General features: G+C 33.8%; 2 protein-coding genes across 2 annotated transcripts; both read right to left on the bottom strand.

The window, feature by feature from the left end:
• On the bottom strand, positions 1,142-8,243 carry LOC109334748 (DNA-directed RNA polymerase III subunit RPC5). Its single transcript, XM_019570673.1, has 12 exons — positions 7,759-8,243; positions 7,617-7,685; positions 7,194-7,301; positions 6,948-7,016; positions 6,212-6,376; positions 5,235-5,273; positions 4,632-4,738; positions 4,476-4,544; positions 4,148-4,199; positions 2,855-3,489; positions 1,850-2,168; positions 1,142-1,362 (listed from the first exon to the last, which is right to left on the bottom strand). Exons 1-12 carry the CDS (start codon positions 8,158-8,160, stop codon positions 1,291-1,293), a joined length of 2,106 nt encoding a protein of 701 aa, XP_019426218.1. The 5' UTR covers positions 8,161-8,243; the 3' UTR covers positions 1,142-1,290.
• Positions 10,137-18,178, bottom strand: LOC109334480 (importin-4). The gene is made up of 21 exons (XM_019570290.1): positions 17,846-18,178; positions 17,402-17,534; positions 17,180-17,316; positions 17,040-17,085; positions 16,011-16,223; positions 15,409-15,915; positions 14,897-15,031; positions 14,571-14,786; positions 14,394-14,483; positions 14,075-14,319; positions 13,893-13,981; positions 13,384-13,424; positions 12,966-12,996; positions 12,741-12,863; positions 12,443-12,660; positions 12,276-12,371; positions 12,045-12,157; positions 11,724-11,859; positions 11,427-11,531; positions 10,789-11,122; positions 10,137-10,412 (listed from the first exon to the last, which is right to left on the bottom strand). The coding sequence occupies exons 1-20, from the start codon at positions 18,118-18,120 to the stop codon at positions 10,922-10,924; spliced, it is 3,150 nt and encodes a 1,049-aa protein (XP_019425835.1). The 5' UTR covers positions 18,121-18,178; the 3' UTR covers positions 10,137-10,412; positions 10,789-10,921.

Genomic DNA, 18,594 nt, shown 5'->3' with positions numbered 1-18,594 from the left:
AATGCTATAATTGAAATCAATGAGGTAAAGTTTTTAAAAAAACTACAAATAATGTTATTGACATTATACTTCTTTATCTTACAAAGAATAATGAATCAAATTTCATATTTGTTATTTTAGCATGGTGCTAGGTGGATGAGTCGGGCTATTGATCGTGCAAGAAGTATTTCTAAGAAGTCGCCTGATTTGAGCTTGGGAAAAGGATTTTCGAAGCTCAAGTCTATGCGAATGGGGTGAGAATTGTATGTGGCATGTGACATGTAACAAATGTTAGTATTGGCAGCTTCACAAGTGGGTGTCAGAGGTGTGGTCTTAGCATCGACCTTAGGATTATGTCAAATCAATAATGTACTTCTCTATATTATCCGACTAATCAGATTACGTCATAAGATTTTGTCGGATGTCAAACCTTTGGTTGACATTGAGAGGCTTAACCCAGCCAAGATGAGGATCGTTTGGCCGGGATAGAACAATATTTTATACTTGTACAATATCCCAATAAAATAGAAATTTAAATGGAATTATTTATTATTACATATATGTTTAATATATATTTTATTATAGTCCACATTACGTGATATGACATTATTATTTTTTGTGCTTTTATTGTTTGGCCCAAGTTCAAAAACCATCAATGTAGTAAGAAGGAAGCTAAGCATGTTAAAAACGAATAAAATAGTACATAAATATAATATATTAGAATATATATGAACAAACAACATTTAACAACTTAATTTTCCCTAATTTGAACACTTATTTTTGCCTACTTATATGAGTTCAATGATTGCTTTCTTAACTATGAGAGCACCATTGAGAATGCTTACAACACTCTCTTCTTTCCCAAATTACTTTTTTATTCTATTATTAAATAAATAAATCAATGGTATAGATTAGAAAATTTGAAAGGTTAGATTTCACCGTTAAACAATTTAATAGAGATTTAACAGAAGAACCTATTTTATAAAAGTGGCAAATGAAATTAAAATTAGTAATTCCTATTTGCAAAGGTATATCAAGTAACCATGAATGTCCTTAAGAAGGAATAGCTTAGAAGGTAACAACATAGCTAAATAATTTAAGGTAAACAATTAGATATTAAATTTAAAATGGATAGTGTTGTATGAACAAAACTAAAGCAAAATATAAACAATGTCAAAAAGACATGTATTATGATCTTTTTTGAGCCTTTAAAAGACATGTCAAAAATTCAAAGTAAAAGTGATTAGCCATCTAAATTGTTTAAAACTAATTACAAAATCTTAAGCAGAATTTTATGAACCTACCTATAGATCATGGCTTACTTCCATCACCACTTTTCATGACCCAATAAGAACCTTTTGAGACACATAGCTCATTCATGACCTGAAATTGTAAAAACAATGCAACCAAAATAAGTCAGATAATATTTATTAAGGCTAAAATATTCTTTTTGTTACTAAAATATACTGTATTTTGCTTTTTTTAGTCGATGTAATTTATTTTTTATGTTTTTGCCCTTATATAACAAAAAAAATTGATTTTATCTCTAGTGATGATATGGCTAACATTGACATGTAACATTGTCATACTCAATTGTAGTACTGGCCACCAAACAATCAACAAAAATAGGACTCAAAACTAAGGAAAAATGTTAGGGAACCAAAATGAAAAGGACCTATATTTTCGGGCAGTAAAAAATATTTAAACCTATTTATTAATCCGAAAAGGTGTAAACAAGATCAAATTTATGAAACGATTTGTACCGCGTAGTGAGATAAAAGTTTGGTTGTGGTTTATAGGTTTGTCAACATAAAGTAGATTAAAATTATTAGATAAAAGTAGAGTTTTTGAAAATGAGAAAAGAACTTACCTTGCTATATTCAAGGTTAGTGACCTCCCTATTGAGTTTTCTCCTGGCAGATTCAAGTATCTCAGCCTTCTTGAGCCTGCCATTGGCTCCACCTCCACGAAACCAATTGAGTACGACATCTCTGAATGGTTCATCCGGTGATGATTTTAACACATAGGAACCATTGATACTGTATGCAACTTCACTTATGACACTCTTCAACTCATCTGGTGAAGCATCAAGACTACTAATGGCATCTAAAACTACTTTTGAATCTGCCTTTGGAAGAATACTATTAGAAACAGCCATTTCACGCAGTCCTTGGCATATCATTTGGAAGCTGGCAACATAAATAGAAATCGTTTCAAAACTCTGGCACTGGAATGGGGATAAGTCCCCACACCCATTACGAATAAATATAAACTGTTTTAAAACTCCGGCCACACATAATGCATCACACACGTATAACCCAAAAGGGATGAACAGGCTAATGAAATAATGCAACAAACAATGAATCTAAAACAAAAACTTAGGCATAATTTCAACTTCAGCATCATTATGTTTGTCATTGTCGCAACAATATACATTTTATCACTGCAAACTTTTGAAGGAACACAAGAAGTTTGTATAAGCGCCTTACTAGATCATCCCTCCTTTTTTGTCAAGGAAACCATAACTATGCTGAATTCATGACCTTCATTTTTTCTAATTCCCCTTTTTCTATCTTATATTACTCTAGAATGGGATCATCAAGTTCTACATTTAACCGAGTTTCAAACTAGTGCAGAAGAATGTTGTAAATAGCAAAATTTTGGGGTGAAAAGGATCACAAGAAAACATTGTTTACTTTTCAATCACTCCTTAAATAAGAGTATTGCAAATTATGTAGCACAAGTGTTGAACTATGAATGCCTTTCATATCAGTATTCAGTTAATTCATACTACTCGTACTTCCAAAAAATGACTCTATTAGGGATCATTTCAAGATGGGAGATCAGCAAAGGATAGAAGTCTGTATAACCATACCTGCAAACTTTGTGATTCTGAAAAATCTTCTTGAGGGCAATTGGCAGAGCGTGTTGGATTTCATTTGACATGGTCATCTTCCCAGGAGGCACTCCACCCACACTTGTTACTGGTTGATCAGAATTGGCTGACTTACCAAGCTTAGTGTTTTCTCTGTGGTCAGCTACAATATTTCTACCAATTTTACGTTTTCCAACATTAGAAGCAACATCAGATACCTGTTGTTCCAAACATTTCAAAACTTCTTCTTGCTTTTCAACAATATTGGGATGATGTTTTTTGAATGACTCGTCAGGAACCTCACTGAACTTCCAGTAAATTGTTGGTTGTGCACCAGACTTAAGTGGATCTGATCTTTCTGAACCAAATATCTTCAGGAAGTTTTTTATATGCTTACCAAGACCACCTCCAACACTCACATCAGAAGAGTGAACTGTTAACTTTTTGCTAAAGAGTACTAGGACAAAATCTCTAGCCAGAGTTTCCACGCCACCCTGAGGATATAGTAATGCACTTTTTGCAGTCCATAGTCCCCATAACAATGTTGCATGCTTCTGCAAGAATTCCAGAAGTTCCTCCTCGGAGTACTCAGGAGCGTAGTGCTTAATAGCACTGAAACGATGAAGTGGACGGCCCTATCATAAAGAGCTCCATTAGAGATGTTTTAAAGAATAGCAAACAGGAATAGATGGAACATGGCTCAATCGAGCACTTTATTTTTTAGCTTGTTTCTATGTCACTGTAATATTGCCATGGCATACTTTATCAGAGGCTGAGAGAGAGACATGAAAACAACAAACCAATTAATAATTAGTTTAGGAACCAGTCTTATCAACAGAATGGTTCTAATACACATAAGAAGAAAAAATACAGATGACAATGACATATTGCCTATAAACCAGAAGCATCCTTGGAAAATGCAAAATACAAATACTTTTCATATAGAAAGTAGAACGTCGGTGCTGGACATCTTATGAATAAGGAAATTTGTCCACATTCCAGGTTATTTGCTTAAAAATATGTTCACTACTAAGTTAGATATACATACCCACCCACCCACAAAATAAAAAATAAACAGTATCAGCGAGTTCAGAATAGAGAAGAATATATCTACTCCCAAACAGCAACCAAGACTTAGTCCTACTAGGTGGGGGGCTATCTATTACCAAAACATGAATTAATAATATATATGTGTATATAAAGCATAAAAGCTAAGAAAAATATTATTGGCTTTAATGACCCTATCTCAACAACAACAACGAGAAATCGCACTCCAAATAAGATGCTACATACCTTGGTAAGCAATTCCGTAAGCCGTACTTCCGGGGGCAATAATAGAAGAGAGCTGAAAAAAATGACCCATGATACTTTAAATACTAAGCAAATTGCAAGCTACAAACAAAACCTATGTACTATTCTAAGAATAATAAACATATACTCGGAAATCTGAAGTTAGCAGAGACAAAAGAAAGAAAAAATATAACAAAAAAGAAGAGAAGGACACATTTACAGGTACACGAGACTATGAGTGAAAATACAATGCAGAACAGCTACATGACAAATTGTTAAGCATAAATATAGGGTAAAACTAAATAAGCTTTTCATTAAAGGAAAACACTACCTTTTAGAAGGGCCCTTTGGTAAAACGTTGTTGTTCCCTCCAGGACAAAGAGTAGCAACATAGTCATACCTTGAATCATTCAGAGATTTACGAACTTAACAAATTTACATATACACATAGAGGAGAGTAAAAATGAATAAAGAGGCAAATTCTTACGAGCTCATTGTAAAGTTCATAGGAGAACTTTCTTGCACCACCATTTGCTGCAAATATTTAGAGGAAATATCACTCTTGCAGCTATGGTACTTGAGAGGAACCCAACACTACACAAGATATAGAGAAAACTGACTAATTAGAACAGTGTAAAAAATAAACAAAACGAAGTTGAGAAACAAAATCAACATTAAGAAATCTTATGCAGAAAATTCAAACATATGGAATTACTTCATATTTTTCTCTAGAAAACATGCTTTTCATCCACACATTGCAATCTAACAATCATTTCATGAAACAAACAAAAAATTAACTAATCGGAAATTGATTAAGTACATTTGAAATGAAACTAATATGGAAAAGAAAATAATGGGAGAGCTAACAGAGAGAACAAACATAAAATGAGAATTGATGGAGAAGAAATAAATATGCCTCTCAAAAGAGAGTATTTCATTTATAACGTTGGGGTGGATAAGTCCCAAATCATAACTTTATACTAACCTCGGGAGAAAAGTATGATCATTTAAAATAGTATGGTGTAATCCTCATTGTAACCAAAAAAACTGCTATATCAAAATTACATTAAACTTTTAACAGCTGTTATACCTCATCACCATCACTCTTTTGCTCAATTGAAGATTCTGCCTGCATATTATGAAATAATGAAAGGATATCAATTAGCTAATCGGAATTTTGCCAGATTAGCAAATATGCCTCAAAAGATAAACAGTGGAAAATAAATAAAAGTGTAAGGGTATGCTCGGATTAGCTGTCAAAACGTATTTTAATAATCAATTAAGAAGAAATTTGTTTTATATTTGTATGTGTAAACTAAGATGCAATTTAAAGATAAATGTATTCTGCTTGGATTTTATTAAAAAAATCACTTTTATAGGAAAATAAAGGTAAAACTCTCAAATTTTGCTCAAAACAAAGACTCTTTTATTACAATCAAAATACCTATCAGAAAAACTTCCAAGTGTAAAATAAGTAATCTTTAGGTTATAATCAGTTTAAGTCATTTCCTTAAACATCCCACAATTTACTCAAAAGCTCTTTCTTTCAGGAAAAAAAGGCTGATTGTGGGAAAAATTAATCTTTCCCAAACATATTCTAAAACTTCAAAGTAATGATTTTGTGATCCTGCAATAATATAATTGGTGCAGTAGCCCTCTAATAAGATACCAAAATCTGTATCTAATATTAAAAACATATGCCACAAATAGAACTAACATTCTAATTACTAAATAATAAGTCAAGCAAATTATGAACAATACTGGCAATCCTATAAGCCCATAAGCTAGCTCATGCAGAAGTACTGGGCAAGTCATTATAAATGGTCCATCCCTGGTACTAAATCAACATGGGGTTTATCGATTAACACACCTAGTTTCAAATTCCTAATCAGCATAAACTTGGTTATAACTCAACCACATCATATACTCATTTTAAAAAGTACATAGAAAATTATTTCAAGGCATCTTTGCCATCCTTACGATTGTACTTGTGCAGCCTTCTCAAGATTGCTGTAATAAAATAATATATATTTATATATATATGTGTATGGTTTGAATAGATCATACCTGCTTCTTTGATTTAGCAACAGACTTTTCTTCAATGGACCCCTCAATTTTGACAGTGGCATTTGCACCAGTGGGGATAACACTCTTCTTTTTTGAGCCACCGGTATTAAGATGTTGGAGTGATGGTCGAAGCTGTACAATTGCATCAACAGGATGCAAGTGTAACTGCAACCCAGAATTATATGATTCATAAAAATCTCAGGCTATCAAAATAAACAAGAAAACCTATATAAACCACGAAGTTTATAATATTTGTAAATGCTATGCACAATCAGCAAGCAAAAGCCTATACAGGAAAGCATATCAAGCTTACTAGCTTAATTATGTCAGAATTTAACACATAATATAACTTGTTTAAGGGCTGCACAAGAGATTCTTCTATCATTGTTCTTTTAAGGTGGCATTCCAAGGGTTATTAGGAGGGGCAGGGAAACAAACTCATTTCAAGGCACAATTTCATATTCGTTCTTGCATTAACTTTTCAATAACCCTTTTATTAAGAACTGCAATATATAATTGCTTATTTTTGTGTTCAAAGCCAAGTAAAATCTGAAATAATCTTAAAACAATAAGAAACCCCTCAAAAGTATTTGTAGTGAATGTCACTCCTAATTTATTAGAAGTGTTAAAATGCAAAATAAATAGGACAATGTTGCAGATTGCATTGGCATGCCAAACACAATGTTATTTAAGTAAAACCAATTCGCCCATAAAAATAGTTTTGAGAGAAAAATACCTTATCACCCATAAGAAGCCCAACAGCATAGCCATTTGCACAAGGTGGCTTCCACGAAGTTGATAAAGTCTGAAGAGAAATAAAAGCATTGCATCAGAAGCTACAATATATGGCACATTTCTAAAATACTCTCACAGCCAATGCACATAAGCACAAGCACACAACATTAAATACACAATTGTATTCCTAATCTTTTAATGGAATTGGTATGGCAAATTTTGCATATTACAAGTGATATGTAAATACCTGTTTCTTAAAACTGAGCTTGGTTGCAGCATCTTTGTCAATATTGCTTGAATTAATATCAACTGGTAGATCAACCTCCACTTCTTTAGTCCCAGGTTTCACCCTAACCTACACAATCAAAAGCAATCGGGCACAAATTTAGCAACAACGAAACTGATTAAACCGAGCTCCGAGAAAAGAGTAAAATGTCATTTTGGTCCTTGAGATTGACATCATCATTCAAGTTAGTCCTCGAGGTAATGAACACGTCAATTTAGCCGCTAACTTTGCTCACCATCACTCGACAACGACAGATATTAATCAACCCTAACGAATTGTGTGACGTGGCATGTCGAGTTATAGTTTGATGGACTAATTGCATCAATTTCAACTACTAAATTGACATTTTACTAAAAAAAACACACAAAAAATAAAGAAATGCACCTCTTCGCATTGTTCATCTAGATCATAAGGTCGCCATGAAGGTCGCAATGGATGTTGAAAAACATATAACTACAAAAACAACAAACAAAAAAATCAGATAAAAACAAATAATCAAACAATTGAGCAATAATGCAATATAGACCTGAGCATCAGCATCAATAGAAGGACAGAAGAAAACATCGATTTCACGGACCACGACATCTTCTTCGTCTTCTTCAGCTTCTTCTTCTTCTTCTTCAACTACTACTTCTTCAGCAATATCTACATCCATTGGTTCACCACGTTCTTGAGACTCATGCTTTGGTTCCTCCACATCGATTTTGACGGTAGCATCTGCGAGTGGAACTGCGTCATCTTCATCCTTCTTCGGAAGTAAATCAAGTGGCTCAGGTTTGGAGGGTTGAGGTTCGGGTTGAGGTTCGGGTTTAGGTTCGGGTTTAGGTTGGGATTTGGGTTTAGGTTTGAACTTAGAGGATTTAGGAGCGAATTTGGAGACACGAGAAGGTGCTGAACTTGTTGGCACTTCATAATCATCCAAATCCATCACTGCGTCTCTCTCTCTCTCTGTCTCTCTCTCTCTCTCTGTTTCAGAATTGGTATTAGGTTTTGGGGTTTTGTAAACTAAACTGCTATCAATACGTGGAGGTGGTAACAGAATTTGTTTCAGAAAAATCACTTTTTGGGTTTTGGGTTTTTAAAAAAATCACTTTTTGGGTTTTGAGTTTTTAAAAAAATCACTTTTTGGATCCTTTACCGTTAAAAAATTTACTTCACATCTTAAACAATTATTATAGGAAAATCTAATGATTAAAATTAATGACTGAATCTAAACAAATATGTTTTCCTAGAATAAATAGCTAAAACTAAAATGTGTAGCATGTTTTTTTACCTTTGTCCTAAAGTATATAAATCTCTTTATATATATATATATATATATGTGAGAGATATGGAACATTATAAAAAGAAATAAAAAACTCTTCAAAAAACTGAAACTACAAGAAATCAAATTTGTTTGGGTGATATTGAACTGGTTTTTATCAAATTGATCAGTCTTGTTCAATTTGTTATTAGAATGATTGGATGCTTATTGGATTGGTATATCTATACAATAAGAAGATCATTTTAGTTCTGAATCTAATTAATTTGGTCATTGATAATCTAAAATATATACTTTCACATAGTCTCTAATTGTTAAAATTAACGAGTGTTGGTTAAGTGGTCTATATTTGATTCCTCTTAAATAAGGTTATGGATAGAAAAATATTCGCTGAGAAAGTTGACCATACATATTTGTGATGTTCCGATTCGGATAGGATTGTCTCGAATGCGATGATACATGTGTAGAAGCAAAAAAATTATAATTATTAAAAGTGTTATTACTTATTATTTTATATTCAGAGTTTTAAAATAGATTTATTTTCATCTAGAGATGTGAACTTAACATTTTAATGTTTATTAGTTTTGTTATTTTTTATTAAAAAATAAACCATGTCAAGCTAAAAAAGAGAGTAATCAAGTGGTTTGATGGTTTGAGTGAAAGAGGTTGAAGATTTGAGTTTCACTTACGACAAATACTAACATACTAACATTTGCAGGGAAAAAACCTCATATAGTTTTTGGATAAGACTTGCACAATGTTATATAAGGCTGAATTTCTGGCACGAAAATGTTAAGTTACATTAGTAGACAAACTAGATAAGATAGGATTAAATGAGTGCATTACAAAGAAGTTAAAATATTTCCTATTATAGAAAAAATATAGAATCACAACTTATGTGGAGATTGGTAAAACCCCACAAAAATAGATCAAATAGAAACTAATTTGTGGGGAAAAAAACCAAGAAAATGATAGGAGAAATAATAAAGAAAAAATTGAATATCAATTTTTGTCAAAAAAAAAACATGATTTATTTGATCCATGTAGATAATATTATGAAATGGGATAGAGTTGGTATATCCATCTTTATAATAAAATTTGAAGAAAACATTAATTACCATTTCTCACTTTAAATCCTATTGGGCAAATCAATTCTAATGAAAAAAGAACTATAGAAAGATAAGAGATGTTTTAGATGATAAAACAAGATAAATTCAACATAAATATCACAATAATTACTTTTTAGTCTTATGCATTTTCTTGTAAATCAAGACCTAGTACTTGAATTCTTGAGCAATGTTCAAGAACAAAATAACAAAAGCAACAAACATGTTATGGTGAATAGGAGTCACAAGTCATCATTAGCCAAGAAGGAATTGATCCAATGATATAAAGTCATTTCGGATCTCTACCTATCATACAAGACCAAAACTAAATATTCGATCCCCGGAGTATCATTTGTTGGCAAGAACAGTCGTACACTTCGAAAGAGATTAGTTTCTTACCTATCTAGTTAGTTAGTTAGAAGTATTATTTGTTAAACAAAAGAGAATAGGAATCATCACAGGTTGACTCAACCCTTCAAACATACAGTAACACCTTTGGGTCAATTTCAGAAAGAGAAGACAAATAAAGTCAAACCATACACCAAACAATAGAGTATATGAAATATGACTCTGTACTTTTGGAAAATGGTTTACATTCACAGTACATAAACCTCAAGGACATGACTCTCAGCAGCTCTTAAACCCAGTAAAATCAACACAACAATCAAATTTTCACAATATAGAAGTAAATAAATAACTCAACTATTTTTACCTTGGAAACTAAAAAACACAACAATTTTTGACAATAAAGGAAGAAGAAAACAGTGTCTCCCAAAGAAAATTTGAGAAGTCGCTGGAAGGAGCAGCAGCAACCTGCAGGAAGATAAGTAAAAAACATCAAGGTATTGAAATTGGATACAAACTTTTTTTTGTATTGAGGGGTATTAAAACTAAAAGGCCATAATTTAGACAAGGTTGTTGGGCACTATCCTACAATACTAATTCCACTTAGGAAATTTGTTACTTGCTACTAAGTACTAACATTAATTAGTAATATGAATTAATGGAGTTATGAATCTGCAATGAAGACTTATGCCTTTACAACTATTCTTGAAGATATTGTGTAGAAGATCATAGGGACAAAGATCTGTTGGAAATGTTATGTAGACAACTGGTAACGATTTTATGAAATCAATTGATAAAGTTTCTATCTATTAAAAAATGGTAACATTTATCAAAAGCAGCATACCTGGTAAGGACAATGATCTTCTGCCAGGCTGAACAGCTCCGCTTCAAACTTCATAACACGCCATTTGTTCAAAACTTACTTGGTAAGTACAAAAAAATGTATAAAATTTTGAATTTGCTCTTTCTCTGAATGATCAACTTCTTGGGGCGAAGGCAGATAACGCATTTGCATGTGCAGGTGGGAGATTGCTCAGAAGGGGTTGCATCTGTTGTCCATATAATGAAATTAGATGAGCAAAAGCGCTGCCTATGAGAGCTTTAACTTCAGAAGTTTCAACAGGTGACGCCGCCACTTGAGCAAAAAGATTAACAAGATCGGGAACTAGGGAGTGGATCTGTATTACATTTAGGAATGGACAAACAGAATTAGATAGGAGAAAATTGCCATTGGGGAAACAACAAAATGAGGAAAGGATCCAAGGATCTGTTTGGTCTATGAAAACGTTTTTTTGTTTCCATTGTTTTCATTACTAATTGTGAAAATGTCACTTTGTTTTCACTATTTCCTGTAATGAAATCTTTGAAAAGAGAAACAAAATGAAAACAAGGGACATTTTTGCATTTATTAATAAAAACAGAAAATGGAAACATAAAAAGATTTTACAAATCAAACAGACCCTTCAGAAAAGAAACAATCACCTGGGGATTGGATGAGAATACAAGGGTGGAGACACAAGTATAGACAGGCATAGACTCCTCATGGTCTTCTTTTAAAGGAAGAACTCTCAGGAAAACAGGAAGAACCTGTAAAATAGCATCCAAGATATATATAGACAACATCTGATAGAAATATTTATGAAGTACACACACTACAAATTAAATTTGAAGAAAATAGAAGTGTAATGTGCTATAATTCACATTTTCAAGAAAAGAAAGAATAATGTTTTAACTTTTAATTGAGTGAGCAGAATCCATATAAATAAAGCAGAAACTTACCTGATTTAAAGGGATAGATTCAGGGTGTATCATAATCATCCTTGCCACGGCACCAGCCGCATTATCCCTCACTGCGTCATCAGGCTCAGACTCCCCAAACAAGGGATGGAGTCCACGTAATATATTATCATAGTATCTAGAATTGGATTAAAGAAAATGCTAAATTGAGGTAAGTGCAAATTATTTTCAACCCAAAAACAGCATATATTACTGATATTGATTTTCATAAATAATCAGATAAATTGAAAATCCCAAAAGTTAAACCAAAGAACAAGAAATATCAGTGTACAGCTATCAAATGGGTAGCATGAAAAAGGATACTTCAAAGCTGAATCGCCACCATTTTTGCACAACTCTCCAACACAAAATGCAGCATTCCTTCTATTTGTCGCCTCAGATGCTGCTAGTTCTTTAAGTATCAAGGACATCACCCGCTGAGAAAAAAATATCATCACATTTTATAAATCAATTAGAAATTTCAAGATACCCTCTAGTATTTGACAAATGAGATCCCAAAAAGAAAAAGATGATGAAAAGGAGCAATAAAATTACATCCACGTAGTCGGCAATTGGAGAACCCATGTTCTGAGCAACTTCAGCAAGGCAGGCAACTACCATGGTCCTATCTTGAGAGGGACGGGAAGCTTTCTGCATTTCAAATTGAGGCTATGAGTTTTTTATTTATACTTGACTGTAAAATGTACTGGTAGAGTACTCACTGCAAATTTCATTAACGGTTCAAATAGCTGTGCAAAGATGGGAGCAAAATGAACACCCATGGACTTCGCAAATGCAGGGAGAAGATCAGAAACTGCGTCCATAAGCACTTCATCATGAGCACTATCATCATCATCAATTTCACTATCTGACTCTATATGCTGACAAGCGGATTCTTCCCGGAGCAACAATGAGGTTGCATCAACAAGTTGTGGCAAGTCTGATATCATAGTGAATCTCTCATTAGCATCAGGTCAGCAAAGTGACTTTAAATTATAGATCATATAATTTTATGCTTACAAGGCTCAAGAGTTGCGTAACCATAATCTCTAATGATGTCAGCCACACTGGTGCAAGCTTGAGCAACCACTTCCTTGTCATCATCTTCAACCATAGTCTTGATGAAAATACTCATCACGGTATCTGTAGAAACAAATAGGCTCAATAGGGTTATACAGATAAATGAACTTACTAATCAAGAACATATGCATGCCAAACAGTTATTATTCCAGTTGATGCTCTAACCAAGAATTTCCTTTGCTTTTGCAGCCCCCTCCTGAAAAGCAAGCATTAAATTAGAGAGAAGACACAATTCTCAAAGGATAGGGAAGGTACAATTCTTCAGAGCATTTAAAGTAGTGTTAATTGTGATGGCAGGGAAACTGTACAAGAAAGACTTCGGACAAAAGAGCAAGCATTTAAAATCAGAAAAAAGACACAATTCTTCAAAAGATAGGGAAGGTACTAGTCTTCATCTGTTATCATGGAGTAGCTCATCTCCACGCGTTAATCATGATAACCAAAATAATGCCCGAGTAATAGTTAATTAAGCACAGGGAAGGTACAAAAGCTAGGGGTAGAAACAAAATGATCAAATAAACAGAAGTCCGTCTTTGAAAAAGGAAGAATTGAAACAGTCAAAGGAGGTATCGACCAGACTTACATTTTGACTTTGGAAGATTGCATGAGCTGCGGTTAAAATATCTGCAGTTAAAAACAAACATGCATCAGCATTCGATGGCGAGATATATAGTCCATAAAATAAAATTCAAGTATATGAGAACACATGAAACTTATAAATATAAGGACGTGTTTACAAATTTGCACGAGAAAAATGTTAAATATCCTGCCAAAACTAGAAGGGCAGTTTAGTTGAACTGAATTATAATATTCTTCCTTCTATGGATATATGGTTTGATTGATAGATCCTATGTATCATTATGGGACTCTTGAGTATGTTACTCTGCTTCATGAAGAATGATATTCTACAATCTACATGGTAAAATGAATTATGCGCAAAACCAAACCACAAACAATTATTTGAAAATAGTACAGATTTCCTGTTGTGCATGAAAAACAGGAGACAAATTGCAGAAAACGAGATAAGTAAACCAGACAAACACAATTTGAAAGCAGAAGTTACAGAACATTCAAAAGATGGTTTCCACTTACGTTTTAAAGCAGTGATTGCTTGAAGTCTAACATCTTCATGAAAATAAGCAGAATGTTTGACCAGGATTTTTAGTGTCTCCTCCACATAGCTTAAAATGATGTAAGAACTTTAACTTGGATATTTGTGTTACTTTTTTTGTTGAGAAAGTAACAGAATTTTAAGTAATTCATTCAAAGGATACGGAGCATAAGAAATCTTTGTATGCTGTGCAAACAGGCCAAGGGCTTGGGTTGCAGCTGCCTTTTCATCCAACACTCCAGTTCTAATACTTATATTCCGAACTCTTGGCTCATCATGAGCTTCATCATCTGATGAAACTCCTCCAAATCCATTAGCAATCTCATCGTCACCCTCATCAATGTCCACCGCAGAACCATCATCAAGATTGCATGAAGCAAAGGCAAGGGGCACAACATGAGGGAGATACTGTTTACCAAAAGAAATTACAGTTGTAAGGGTAAGCATTACATAGGAAGTACATAAAGCTAGTCTATACAGACCTGTGCAAAACCATCACCCAAAATCTCTGCAACATTGCTGAAGAATCCATGAGTGTACTCTCGAAGCTCACTATACTCGAGCCCAAATCCCTGAAAATAGCAGAAGAAAGTCAAATTATTCCAGGGACAAAGCAAAAAAGCACTGTCAGCAACAGAGTTAAACGCCAAGGTAATTACAGAAATTGCAGCTTCTATATAAGGAGGCAATATCTGTTCCATTCCTGTTCTTCCTACAGACATAGCAACAATTCCAACTAGTTCAGTTGCTCTTGCACGAGAACAGAGATCTTCATCCTTAGTTAACACCATGAAGTTTTTCATCAACTCTAAAACCCTTTCAGCATAAGGAAGGAAAGCTTGCTCTGCAGCAGAAGCAATAGAACCGATGGCAGACTGCAACAACATCCAGTGAAAAATTTAAATTTAAATACCAAAACAATAAAGCAATAGAAAGTCTATTGTGATTGTGACAATCTTTTCAGCACACTGAATCCTCCCCATACCATGCATGTTTCCTGCAAATTTCGGGAACTATTTTGGAGAGCTGTCAATAGCCTTCCCATCAAAGGATCTAGAAAAGGAAGGATTTCCTCCCCCATGTTCTCACAAAATGCAGCCAAAGCATAGTATGACTTTTCCTACATAAATTAACACACAATGATCAGACAGCTTGCAGACAATCTATTTACAAAAAAAATTATAGTAGCAGATAATAGAGTAAAACATCAATTAGCTTAATGAGATCGGCAATGTCAGTCAATTTGGTTCAAGACATTACAAAAACATTAATTTGGTCCTAGACAATGAACATCAACAATCAATATGGTCCCTGACAAAAAACAATATGGTTCTCACAGGGACCAAATCAACTCGAAATTTGCAAAGTCAGGGATCAAATTGACGTTTTTTGTAATCTTAGGGACCAAATTGATTGATGGTGTCAATCTCAAGGACCAAAATGACATTTTGCTCCAGACAATATATTCAGAGCCCAATCTTTTTCCCCAATATCTACCTTTACTGCATCAGATGCATCCTCAAGTGCATTTAAAATGCAGGGAAGAACAGTCTCATAATGGGATACAATATCAGGCTGCAAGTGCTCAGCAAACTGACCCAAAGCAAATGAAGCAGCACCTCTGACCACTTGTTCTGGATCTCTCAGAGCTCCCAGGACAATATGGAGAACAGGTTCCAGCTTATTTTTCATGGGCTCCAAACAACCTTCTGAGATGATGCCCAATGCGGTAACAGATGCTTCACGGAACTTTGGGTTTGCATTTTGGCAGCTTACGGAAGCAAATTCAAGAACTGGTTGGAAAACATGCTTTGGGATGTTTAAAGCCATAGTATCAATAACTTCTGCAGCAGCTCGATCTGGTGCTAGATCATCGTCATCGTCATTTTCATTTGTTGATTCAGCAAGCAAAGGGCATAAAACATGTAGGATAGGGATGATCAGCTTATGCTTTTTCATAGTATTGGATTTGTATTTTGCCAGCCATGAAATGATCTGAATTGCCTGTTAGATGCAGCAAGCAAAGAAGTGGGTGAGCAAAACAACTACAACGATTGATATTAGAAATCATCGAACTATGTTTTGTGATCTTAACCGACCTGATGACGTGTACTGGACTCCAAACTTTGAGTTGAGCAAACCTCAAGGGAGAACTGCACTATGGATTTGACTGAATCTCCAAGAAGAGGTGCAGGAGATTCTATCAGTTCATCAAATATTTCAAAAGCAATTATGGCAACATCTTCTTCTCCAGAGGCAAGGCATTGTCGTGCAACATTAAGAATGCTTGGAATGAATTCACGAAACTTAATCTGCACGTGTATTGACAAGATTAAAGACAGAAAACCTGAGATAATGCACAATATGCAGCTCCAGCAGATAAGATGTCATATTTAAGAAGTAACCTGGGGAACCAAAAAACTGCTTGCAAACCATAAATTACTAGTTCCCTTACAGCTTATACCAATTACCAAAGATATGTGATGCATATCAAATCAAAACATCAAATTTGAACAGTAGATTATTACTTACTATGATAAACTCCATTAAAAAAGATAGTGCTCTCTTACACATGTTTCACACAACACATGCTAAAACTGGTAGAAATGCTGTGCAAACCGTCAGTCACTAACAGAGTTCGTACTAACGCCAATTAAATAACTTAAAAAAATGCAGATTATCCCTGAAACAACTTATAGAAGATACAATTGCTATTCTCATATCTTGTCTCAACAAAGTTATCTGCACCCTGTGATAGTTCCACAGCTAGCACAAGCTCGCTAAAACCAAAGCTTAAAAAAGGTCTAAGGAACCTTAAATTGCATCTGATGCACTAATGTGAATTTGTTGTCTGCTACAGTTTAAATTGTTGTTCCGTTATTTGTTTTTACCCCGTCCTTTTTCCACCGTTTTTTAGGGTTCTGATCAACTACGATCGCCTTAGTTTAACAGGTAGTTGATTGCACAAATTCAATTTCTAACAATCTATCGCACATTCAAAATTCTGATAGACAAACTAATTTAAGTCAATTTGCAAACTTCTGATGAAATGAACATAGGTTGTTAACAACAAAAAACATGAAAGGTAATAGAGACATAAATTTTCATTTTGAACAACCCTAACTCACCACTTCATCCCCATCATGAGTGAATTCCAAAAAAGATCCCACCGCCCTGATAAAACAAACATAATTCTTCGTAAGCAACAATAGGATACTACAATAACTGCTCCATAAAGTCAAAACTAGAACAAGATATATGAACTTACTTAAGTGCAGCAACTCTAACGCGGTTGCTAGTCTCATCCTGCAAGCACTTGAGTAATAGAGCTTGCAGATCTGAAAAATGCGGCTGAAAAGCGCTCCCGATTGTTTCAGTCAAAGAACTGAATAGAATTAACGCCACCTTACATCCGAAACGAAATAACAGTTAGTTAGAAGTTACGATATCAAAAAAAGAACAAAAACAAACATTAGATATATGAAATTACTTCTCTGTGATCTTCTTGTGGACTCTGAGTACATTGGAATAGAAATGGCAACAATTCCGGCCACTCACCGGACGGAACAGCATACTTAGCAACAATACTCACTACATTCGCACTCGCTTTCCTTACAGGTGGACTGTGTTCAATGAATCATTGATTTAAAAAACGAAATAATAATAATTATATCGAATCCTATAAGATAGAATTCGCACAAGTGTAATATCAATGATTATGCGGCGATAGTGTAGAAACCCTACACACCGTAGTATCTATATCCTGACTAATATATATGCTCTGACAGTGTAGAGATCTATACAGAGTTAGTGCATTGTCCGGATTACTACTTTTTTTTTTCGAAGAGTCAATGATGATGATGCAGTGACAGTATAAAAAACAGTTACAGTATCAGTATCGGTGTATTAATAATATGTTGTGTAAGTATAATACCTATGTTCCATAGTGATGCTGTCGATGAGTGATTGTTTAACGAGGAGTTTAACCTGAGGGGAGAGTTTGGACCAGTGACCGGTGATCTTCTTACGGAGGAGGACGGCGGAGAGTTGGCGGACATTAGGAGTTTTAGCGGTGCGGAGGTGGTGGAGGAGAGCGGGAACAACTTGAGGATCTTTGGAAAGACGCTTAATCTGATCCTCAGCTTGACGCCGAGCATCGTTATCAGGCATAAGGAATTGAATAAGCAAAAGCTCAAGAGATTGCGCCATCGCAGTTATTCAATTTCAATGGTGGCTCTTTCAGTATCAGTATCAGGGTTTTGCTATGCTTTACTTTGCTTTCGATTTATATATTAACATATATACATACAGGGTTTTGTTTTTATTTTATTTTAGGAACAGTTTTTTTACTAAAAATATTTTATATTAATTTCACTTTGAAATTTGAATTCATATTTATACACTATATGTCTCACATACTTTTACTAACTTAGTAGACTATTGAGAATGCTGCTTTATTATTATTATTATTATTATTATTATTATTATTATTATTATTATTATTATTATTATTATTATTATTATTATTATTATTATTATTATTATTATTATTATTATTATTATTATTATTATTATTATTATTATTATTATTATTATTATTATTATTATTATTATTATTATTATTATTATTATTATTATTATTATTATTATTATTATTATTATTATTATTATTATTATTATTAT

This window comes from Lupinus angustifolius, chromosome LG19 (assembly GCF_001865875.1).
Source record: "Lupinus angustifolius cultivar Tanjil chromosome LG19, LupAngTanjil_v1.0, whole genome shotgun sequence".
Taxonomy (NCBI): domain Eukaryota; kingdom Viridiplantae; phylum Streptophyta; class Magnoliopsida; order Fabales; family Fabaceae; genus Lupinus; species Lupinus angustifolius.
The sequence above is the reverse complement of the archived record's forward strand: the minus strand, read 5'-3'. Positions and strand labels throughout refer to the sequence as shown.

What these genes read in the sequence shown, in the direction of transcription:
- LOC109334748 (XM_019570673.1), bottom strand. Translation starts at nt 8,160, where the DNA reads ATGGATTTGGATGATTATGAAGTGCCAACAAGTTCAGCACCTTCTCGT. An exon ending in TAGATGAACAATGCGAAGAG is followed by an intron (nt 7,302 to 7,616) that starts GTGCATTTCTTT and finishes TTGATTGTGTAG; the next exon opens with GTTAGGGTGAAACCTGGGAC. An exon ending in CAGAATCACAAAGTTTGCAG is followed by an intron (nt 2,169 to 2,854) that starts GTATGGTTATAC and finishes TTATGTTGCCAG; the next exon opens with CTTCCAAATGATATGCCAAG.
- LOC109334480 (XM_019570290.1), bottom strand. Translation starts at nt 18,120, where the DNA reads ATGGCGCAATCTCTTGAGCTTTTGCTTATTCAATTCCTTATGCCTGAT. An exon ending in AGCATCACTATGGAACATAG is followed by an intron (nt 17,535 to 17,845) that starts GTATTATACTTA and finishes CATTGAACACAG; the next exon opens with TCCACCTGTAAGGAAAGCGA. An exon ending in CAATTGCCGACTACGTGGAT is followed by an intron (nt 12,158 to 12,275) that starts GTAATTTTATTG and finishes TTTTTTTCTCAG; the next exon opens with CGGGTGATGTCCTTGATACT.